The following is a 10,001-nucleotide window of genomic DNA, read 5'->3' as shown; positions in this document are numbered from 1 at the left end:
GCAGTGCTATCTGCTCCGCAGAGGGGTCACATGGCAAATGTGAGGATCCCCGTGGTGAAGATGTGTGTTGTGAAAATATGACTGCTGTAGATGAGAAAGCAAGCACAATTCTGTAAAGTTGCCCCTACAGTATCTCCACTGCTGTGGAAATAGTATCTTTCTGTCTTTGCTGTGGCACCCATGGGAGCTCTCTCTAACACCCCCCAATGGGTCCCCCAGACCCTACTTTTGGAAGCAGCTCTAACGATCGTCTAATACTCGGCGTCGTGTTTCAGCTTGTACGCTGTAATTGCCCGTTGAGTCGTCCATCTGCAGGAGAACAGGTAGTTGGCCGTGTTTCATTGCTGTACTTTGCCCCACCCACCAGCAGCGCCAACCCTCCTGTGTAACCCCTGATTGGCTGAGGGGATTGCGGGTCCTGAGACTGAGCGCTCGGCTCTGAGCTGCGCGTCTGCCAGTGTGCACCAGTGAAGGGAGAGGAGCGCTTGTTGGAGTCAACTAGACAGCCTACAGGAGACGAGTGGTGATTTTGTTTTCTGCCTCAGTCAGGCTGGATATAGGCTACAGTGCTTATTTTTTGCTGCGGCTCAACATGAAATGCGTTTTGAACACACTGTAGGCTCTGGCATCGTTTCATCTCTCTGGCTTTTGGCTACATTTTTCGTCGGATTTCTTTGTGTGTGTGTGTGTGTGTGTGTTGCCTGGACTAAAAACCGGGACATGTGTAGCCTTTTCCAAGTGAGATACGAAGGAATTAATTAGTAAGTAAAAGCTGAAAGACTTGCGAAAGGGGACGAGAGACTAAATCAGCTTGAAATAAAAAGGTAATCGGGACTTGAGTGATGTGATGAGACATTCCTGCAACTGCACCCTTCTTAAAGCAAAGATATCTGGACTTTCGGTGTTGAATAATTTTGTCACTGCGTATCCGTTTAGCTTTTTTTATTTAAATCAGACGTGCTTTTTTGAAAGCCTAAAACTGCCGACCGCAGAGGAGATGTAATCTCTGCTTGTAATATAGCCTATCACACAGAACAAGATGTTTATCCAAACTGCGACTTAAACATTAACTTGCATCAGGGCGGAAAATTGAACACGGACTTTTGAGCCTCATCACTTCATCTGCACGGAAGATTAACATTTTTGTGGACTTGCTCACAGAGGAATTCGCATTTTGAGTCTATGCAGTCCGAGCCTTTCACCTCCTTTCGGCTCTCTTGAAAATGGACAGTTCATCATACGAGTCGTGTGTAAGAGCAGTTTGCTGCTTGTTAAGAGCTGCATGGATTTCTACGGCTAAACCACTGCTGTGAGAAGATTCAGCATGTTTTCACAAATCCGTCACCCTCAATGTTTCGCCCGCTGCAGTAGAGTGGAGGATGTGCTCTGCCTGAGAGGAGCGAAATAGTCTAAAGCACTTGTTAGAATTGTAGCTCTCAGGCCATGATTTAATCTGCACACTGAAGAAATACTGAAACAATTTTTTTCTGGACATTTTTAATGACATGTTTCATTTTTGTATTTATTCCCGTTTTCTCTGACGTGCATTCACGTGCGTAATTATTAAGATCTTTATCAGGTACAGAAAACTCAACAGGTACGATGCAAACCAAGGAGATGGAATTAATACAGTTAACTGCTGTGTTCCTCTTATTTTGGGTCGGGACTGAGGCTGTTATCAACCTAAAATATGGAATAAACGAGGAGATGAAGCCCGGGTCAGTGATTGGAAACGTGACAAAGGACGCACTTAAGCAAGGATTTCAGATTGCACCACAGCCCCCCTACTTAAGGGTTATTTCCAATTCTGAACCACGGTGGGTGGAACTCAGTCCAGCCGGAATCCTTACAACCCAAATGAAAATAGATCGGGATGTAGTTTGTCGACAAAACCCAAAGTGCATTATTTCCCTAGAAGTGATGTCAAACTCAATGGAGATCTGTGTCATCAAAGTTGAAATTGAGGATTTGAACGATAACGCGCCCAGGTTCCCAACGAGCCACATTGATATTGAAATTTCAGAGAATGCCTCCCCTGGTACCAGGTTTCCCCTAGAGGGGGCAAGCGATCCGGACTCGGGGATCTTTGGAGTTCAGTCATATTCCATCACTCCAAATGAGCTTTTTGGACTAGAAATCAAGACCAGAGGGGATGGGTCCAAAATTGCTGAGCTTGTTGTGCAAAAATCCTTAGACAGAGAAACCCAGTCCCACTATACGTATGAAATCAGTGCAGAAGATGGAGGAGACCCTCCTAAGATAGGCGCGGTCCAGTTGAATATCAAGGTAATAGATTCTAACGACAACAACCCTGTTTTTGATGAGCCAGTGTATACCGTTAATGTGATGGAGAATTCCCCCATCAACACATTAGTCATAGATCTGAATGCAACGGATCCTGACGAGGGCACCAATGGAGAGGTTGTGTACTCATTCAACAGTTACGTCACCGAGAAAACGAGAGATGCTTTCAAAATTGACCCCAGAACCGGGATCATCACTGTCAACGGGGTTTTGGATTATGAAACAACGCAAATTTACGAGATCGATGTTCAGGCCAAAGATTTAGGTCCCAACTCTATCCCAGCCCACTGCAAAGTCACAGTGAATGTGATGGATACGAACGATAACCCACCTATCATCAGCCTTCTCTCCCTGAACACAGAGATGGTGGAAGTTAGTGAAAACGCACAGCGTGGATATGTCATTGCGCTGGTGAGGGTGTCAGATAAGGATTCTGGGGCAAACGGCAAAGTGCAATGCAGGCTGCAGGGCAATGTTCCGTTTAGACTGCAAGAATACGAAAGCTTCTCCACTATACTTGTTGATGGCAGGCTGGACAGAGAGCAAAAGGACACTTACAACCTGACTATCCAAGCGGAGGACAGTGGCATCCCTCTTTTACGCGCCACAAAGTCTTTGGTAGTGAAAGTAACAGATGAAAACGATAACCCGCCCCACTTTCTCAAACCACACTATCAAGAGATGGTGATGGAAAACAACCTCCCCGGCTCATGTCTGCTCGCAGTATCAGCAGAAGACCCGGACCTGGGGATGAATGGCACAGTTTCATATTCAATAGTCCCTGGTGAGATTAAGCACATGGATGTAAACACATATGTCAGCATAAACCCATCTGGTCGCATTTACTCCATGAGATCATTTGATCACGAATACACAAGGACTTTTGATTTTAAAGTTTTGGCCAGAGACAACGGTAATCCGTCCTTGTCCAGTAACGCCACGGTGCGTATTGTAGTGCTAGATGTAAACGACAACACACCTGTTATGACAAACCCTCCGCTGGTTAATGGAACAGCGGATGTCTCCATCCCGAGAAACGCTGGGGTGGGTTACCTGGTGACCCAAGTGAAAGCCGAAGATTACGATGAGGGGGAGAACGGCCGGCTGACCTACACCATCTCAGAGGGGGACAGGGCTTACTTTGAAATTGACCAGTCGAACGGGGAGGTGCGCTCCACCAGGATGTTTGGAGAAAATGTTAAATCCACATACGAAATCACAGTTGTGGCGAGGGACCACGGCAAGCCCTCCCTGTCCGCCTCGGCCTACATTGTGGTGTATCTATCACCAGACCTGAACGCACAGGAGCCTATTGGACCTGTCAACCTGTCCCTCATATTCATCATCGCCCTGGGCTCTATCGCAGCCATCCTGTTCATCACCATGATTTTTGTGGCGGTAAAGTGCAAGAGGGATAACAAGGAGATCCGGACGTACAACTGCAGGTACTGACTAACCCCCCCGTGTGTGTGTACTTATGTGGATATTTGTGTGCCTGAATCTGCCAGTTGCCAGTGCATTGCTTTTATCACGCAGCATGTAGAGGCCCTGTATAAGTGAGGACTGCAGATCTCTCTTTTTCTCTCTCTCTCGCAGCTCCACAGCTGAGCTCGACCTAAATGAACCCGACTGCTTTAAATCAGATACATTCTGCTGAGACCCACTATTCTGTGTTAGGGAAACGTGATTGATGGATTTAATCCTTCCATTGTAACCAATTGACTCATAAATACGACGCGTCAACTGTCATGTTCAATTTGCGGATGTGTTGCCGGACAGTTAACGTCCCACTGATTCAATGGCAGTCCCAGACATTTATTATTTAACGTCCACCGTGGCTGATTGGCTGTTATCAGCTTTAATCTATTGTGATTATGCACAGTCCTCTTGGGTCATTCAGATCCCCTTCTGGTTTCTTCCTCACCAAGGTGCATTATTAAGAATTATAGTGTCTCAATATTATAAAATAACATTTAAGCGCTTAAGCTCGTTGTTTGGATGGCATAAAACTATCTTCAGAGTCATTAGGACAGATTTATAGAAAGATCATTAATTTCTGATCTTGCATTCATGGGAATTCTGTTTTCTTCATCAATTTCAACATCAGTTCTGGCTTTGATTTCCCTGCATGTGCCACATTACCACTGTAAATTTACATATAGATTGGATTTGAGAATTTAACCTGAAGCTATAATCATATTTTGCTCCTCACATAATTTTGTTGATTTGAGGTTAACTTCATGTTTCAAGCAGTAGTGATCGTGACAAAATGTACAGACACTCCCTCAATATTAATCTGTTATTTATTTGTTTATTTTTATTGATTAGCAATGGTCTTTTTGTTTCATATTTGGCTTTATATTTACACAGCAAATGTTAATCCAAAGACTGATTAGAGAAATTAATCATCCCTCTAAGAAAAAACATCCAAAACAATCAGGTACCTTTAGCTTTAGACTTGATGGACCCATATCTACTATCCACTTATAAATACTTTTTCTGAATGTTTCACGCAAGCTTGATTTAAAATAGAGTGAAAAATATGAACTTACATCTCTATCAAAAGAAGTTCTGCTCTTTTTTAATGTCAGTCAAACATTTCTTGGAGAGAAGAAACAATGACACACAACAACAATTTCAAAATTCAAAACTGCTCCCAGTACTTTACTCTCCTAGTGTGAGCCCCTTTCCCTGCTGGGAGCTTTAATCAGCGCTGATGTGCTCTGCCTCTCAGTTGCCACCTCAAATATGAGGAGTAGTTATCTCCAATTTATTGCTTGTCCTCTGTCAGGCTGCCTGACTCTGAAGTTTTTCCCCTCCCAGATTCCAATTTGGGTACAGAGAGCAGAGACAACATGTTAAAAGTGATGAATGAAAAAGAGATGCAGTGTTTTCTGCCCCTACAGCTGCCCATTTTCTTTCCTCTGACTCAAGAAGAAACAGAAATGGGAATGGGAGCTGTTTTCAAGATGCAATCTAAAAGACAATTGAAATAGACAAACTACAAGGGTGATTTAGAAGAGACAAAGGATTAGTGCTGCATTTCACTGTGGAACAGAGGTCAATGGGGCCTTTTGCACAGACATTTCAGACAAGGCAAGAGACCGCAACAGAGACATTCAAGAGATAGCAATTTCATGGGTATATATTTATATATGTAATTTTGTTTTTGGTTTATTAGGGGGACTTAAGCCATATGTTTTATTCCATTTAAAAGTTAGATTTAAACTTCTACATAGTTTGAAGCAATAAATATAGCAAAAAAAGCATCATACATAATATAGAATGTGTCTTGTGAGGTTGGTAGTCATCACTAGAGTACTTAGCATCTGTTCTCCTGTGAAAATTGCAAATGTTGCGCAAAGAGTAGATATTTCCCCCAATCTGAGGATCCTTTGATAAAGCGGTGCTGTGTTGCTCATTTGCTCCTATTAAAGTCAAAATACTCAAGTTTGCAGATGCAAGTGAGAGCAGCTAAGTGAATTTGAATCTGCAGTTCTCCTGACTCTGTATTGCTGGTGGGCTTGCTTGCTAATGAAAGGAAAAAAATGTAATTAGTGTAGGTTGTGTGCTTTGAATATGATTGCACATACCGGTGGTGCTGCTCAGTATGAGTGTACTCTTTTGCTTTGCTTCTGTGGTTTTGGCATGTTTGCATATAGTCTGCCTGTTTGTGACATGTGAATTGTTGAGCATGCAAATGCAAACAAACAGAGGATGACAGCTCCATTTCAAGCCGGGTGTGGGAATTCATTTAGGTGTGCTGTTCCATCCCTTGACAGGGGCAGTGAGCCTCTGTCTGGCACCCGTGGTTGAACAACGCCCTTGTTGGCATGATGGGCAAGCTTTTTGACCATGTGGGAGAGGGTGGGGAAGGCAGAACACTACTTTATTGAGTCTGTTCAGTTTCTTCTACTTGCGCAGGGTGGCGGAGTACTCATATGGCAACCAGAAGAAGTCCAGCAAGAAGAAGAAGCTGAGCAAGAACGACATCCGCCTGGTGCCACGGGACGTTGAGGAGACAGACAAGATGAATGTGGTGAGTTGCTCATCTCTCACCTCCTCGCTCAACTACTTCGACTACCACCAGCAGAGCCTGCCGCTGGGCTGCAGGCGCTCCGAGAGCACCTTCCTCAACGTGGAGAACCAGAACTCACGCAATGCAGCTCCCAACCATGGCTATCAGCACCCGTTCACAGGGCAGGGCCACCAGCAGCCAGACCTCATCATCAACGGCATGCCGCTGCCAGAGGTGAGATACTATCCAATGCGCTCTGTCCTTTATCCTTGGCTAGGCTGCTTTGGCTGTTGGAAGTAGAATAAAAGAGGAAATTGATTTTTAAAAATGTGTTTTTGTGATTTAATGCAATGAGGCAGCAAAGACATACTTACCGTTGCACACTTAGCTTTTCATTAATGATAATAGATCAAGCCAAATCTTAGCAAACTACATCATGCACCCCCTACATTTCTCAAGGTCTAGGGATATTTAGCATTCCATAGCACCAAAGTGTATAGTGTATAGTAAAATATGTGTCTGTTGCTGATGGAAAAGCTGAGCTATTTGAAATGGCAACGTGTCAGTGGAGTGGAATCCTTCAAGGCATTTCAAGGTGCCCAGACACTGGAGCTGACCTGTGATGTGAGCGCTTTGCCAAGCAGAATTTGGAGGCCTGACAAAGTGGATTATTTGGCCACTCACACTGCACTTGTTTTCTTTCTTCTTTTTTTTTTCACTTGTGTGTGCTGAGCTACTGCAAAACGAGCAGGAGTTTGTGCACCTGCCAGATGTATTGACTTGGTTAATCAGCTCCACCACACATCATTTCAGGTGCTAACAGAAAGAATAATCATTGCTTAAATCTGTATGTCGTCCATTTGGATGCAATGTTGCCGCATGGCCGCCCTGCACAGCCAGCCATTGAATTACCCTGACACACCACGCGTGGCTCCAGCAGAGCAGTGAAAGTCTGACTTGAAAGACTATTCAAGCTGACAGGTGCATGCCGACCAGCTGATCTTTAGTTTATAGATTTTTGTATGTATGAACTCTTCTATTGGATTCTGTTGGCAATCTCCCTCTTTCTGTTCATGACCGACTTCTCTCATGGGAGAAAGGGACATTTATGTTTGTGCGTGTTAAAAAGGGAGGATGTGCATCAGTTGTGTGTTTGTGTGAGAATGTGTGCCATGCTTACTTACATAGACAGCAGCAAATAAGCTCCATCTCGACATAAACACACTTCTGTAATTGATGAGCCCAATCTCCGTTTGACATTCAGTGAGGAGAGGGAGGGGGTGTTGGCTTGGGAGTGGGGGTCTTAAAACAAGAAACACAAGATGGATATTGATATATTGACTGGATGATCCAGAGAGATCCAGGCACCATTGGATCCTGAGGGGTCAATGAGACCTACTTACAGGCGTGCTGATTTACTGGGCCTGTCTGAGCTGCTTGGTTTGAGTGTGTGTTTGTGTGTTTATGTGTGTGAGAATAACACAGGTGGAAAGAATGAGAAATGTTGAGGGGGTTCTTTTGTGGTGTTATGCAGTCAGTGGAGGCAGAGGAAGGGGATTCAGCAGGTACATGAAGTGACCCGTATGCTGTGATTGTGCTTGCTGGTGGGTAATGCTTTGTAAGATTCCACTACTCTTCCTCAGCCAAAAAGAAGACAAAAGACACTTGGATGTTTGTGAGTGCAGAAAGAAATAAAAAATCTCTTGCAGCATCCTGCTTATGTGGCTGAAGCATCCAATAAAAGTGCATTAGCCGCAGGATTAGGACACCCTTTATTTGTTTCAGCTAATGAAAAAGAGGAGAAGGAGACAAATAGGGAGGAAGATTGATTTTGATGATTCATTATGCAAAGCTTGGAGTTGTCTTGATAGAGCGGTGTGAGGGCAGATAGACAGATAAGGAGGGTGAATCTTGAGTCTTAGTGCCAGGTGTCTGAGCTAAGACCACGTTTTCTCATTTTCTCAGAGGCAGTCGATTGGCTTGATAGAGGCTGGAGCTGTTTAACATGCAGCTTCCACCTCTTTCTTTCTTGCACTTGATGTTGACAAACATCTCTTTGACCCAGTCTTTGCATATTTTCCCTGGACTGAGAAAAGAGAGTGTGTGTGAGTGATTGGGAAAGTGGGGAAGAGCGGCAGCAGGAGCGTGCCTTATCCTCCAGCAGAGTAACCCAGCACAACAACAGTTGTCATTGTTTTCTTTCCTCCCCACCGTGACATTTGCAAGAGACAGAAGCTATCCAGTATGTACAGATGTTGCTCTTAAATAAAAAATGTGCTCAGTTTAATTACAATGCCATTTATAGCACAAACAAACTGCAACGAAATGACTGATAATTGCTTTGTTACAATGAGCAAGCATGGGCTTGAAACCACTTGACTGCACAAGTCCTCAACCCATATTCCATTGACTGGTTAGGACACACGAGTGGCTGCACTGTTGTGATTACTGAGACTGCTTTGTCCCCCAAAAATGATTTTCATTCTGAGGGCAACCTCGTAATTACCCATGATTCATTTATCCTGGGCAGAAGAGGCTTTTGTTTTTTACACCAGAGTACAGTGTGGTCCCCGTGTTTGTTTATTTTCCGAAAGGGCAGTTAAGTCATCATAGTCATCAGATCATGATCAGAATTGGTTTGCTAATGGAGGGAAGGAGGATACGGGCTTGTGTTGATTTGTAATTTATGTATTTGATCGATACAGAGTTCTCCCCCGTTGTTAGTTTATGTGAGGCTGTGAGCATCCTGCTCATGTCAGAGCGGCAGCTGGAATCGAGCTATTCCTCCTACACACAAAACACGCTGCCACACACTGCAGACTTGGCCAAGATAACAGTGACAGGCATCCCCAAAGGCCTCATACCTGCAGTTGCATTGTGTATACAGTCTTCTCCCCTGTGAGAATGTTCACAAGTATATACCTCCTTGAACATCGCTCTCCATTGTTTTGCAAAGCATCAGCTGTGAGCTGTTTGTTAGACCTGCCTGTGGTAGCACTAATATGAATGCTCACAGGAGAATAGAGCTGTCTTCCATGGCTTAATTATAGTGAATCACATGGTGGGGGAGACAATTATACAGTAAAGGAATGGCCTTTGGCTAGAATGTGTTTTTGAATTTGTAATGCGCACTAAGACTTTTCACACCTGTGATTCCAGATAATGAGCATAGCAGGAAAAAGAGCTCTCGTACTTTATCGATAAGCGTTATTTACGTAAGACAATGATTTTCTTTTAGATGGATGATATATCAATCTTGAAAAGGTGGTTGGACATTGTACTGCATGGTGTTAAATCTTCATATTTCATTGAGAGTGCGTCCCTTAAGTAAGAGTCATTCTATAGCATAAGCAATTATCTTCCACATGCTTTCTCCTTATTGAAATTGAATGTTGTTACGTAAGTCTTAATGATGGTGAATTGTATTGTATCCAACAGTGACAGGTCCCAATTCTGACTCTCACAGCAAATCAAACAAAGCTAAATAATTAAAAAATTTTACAAAACAACTGAGAAAAGATCTGACTGCACCAGCCTGGCTGATTTTCTGTCTGAGTTGATATGGATGTAGGAGGAAACAACAGGGAGTGGTTCCTGCAAGGCTGCACATCCCTCTCTATCGCTTCACATCAGGACAATATACATGGGAGCATTCAAACGTGTCATATTGAGCATGCAA

At 43.8% G+C, this 10,001-nt stretch overlaps 1 protein-coding gene across 4 annotated transcripts in view; it reads left to right on the top strand.

Moving 5' to 3' along the window:
- The first annotated feature begins 467 nt into the window (after positions 1-467).
- pcdh19 (protocadherin 19) overlaps positions 468-10,001 on the top strand; it is a 53,131-nt gene continuing 43,597 nt past the window's right edge. Inside the window, exons 1-2 of one of the 4 annotated variants that reach the window (XM_072395390.1) lie at positions 468-3,749; positions 6,229-6,343. In XM_072395390.1, coding sequence (XP_072251491.1) covers positions 1,603-3,749; positions 6,229-6,343 — 2,262 coding nt within the window. In that variant the 5' untranslated portion in view covers positions 468-1,602. Of the gene's footprint in view, positions 3,750-6,210; positions 6,557-10,001 lie in introns of all 4 variants that reach the window. The other 3 variants (XM_072395388.1, XM_072395389.1, XM_072395387.1) reach the window with 3 other exon arrangements.

This window comes from Leuresthes tenuis, unplaced genomic scaffold (genome assembly GCF_036924035.1).
Source record: "Leuresthes tenuis unplaced genomic scaffold, fLeuTen1.0.hap1 SCAF_11, whole genome shotgun sequence".
In the NCBI taxonomy this organism is placed as follows: domain Eukaryota; kingdom Metazoa; phylum Chordata; class Actinopteri; order Atheriniformes; family Atherinopsidae; genus Leuresthes; species Leuresthes tenuis.
Note: the sequence above shows the minus strand (reverse complement) of the source record. Positions and strands in the feature narration are given on the sequence as shown.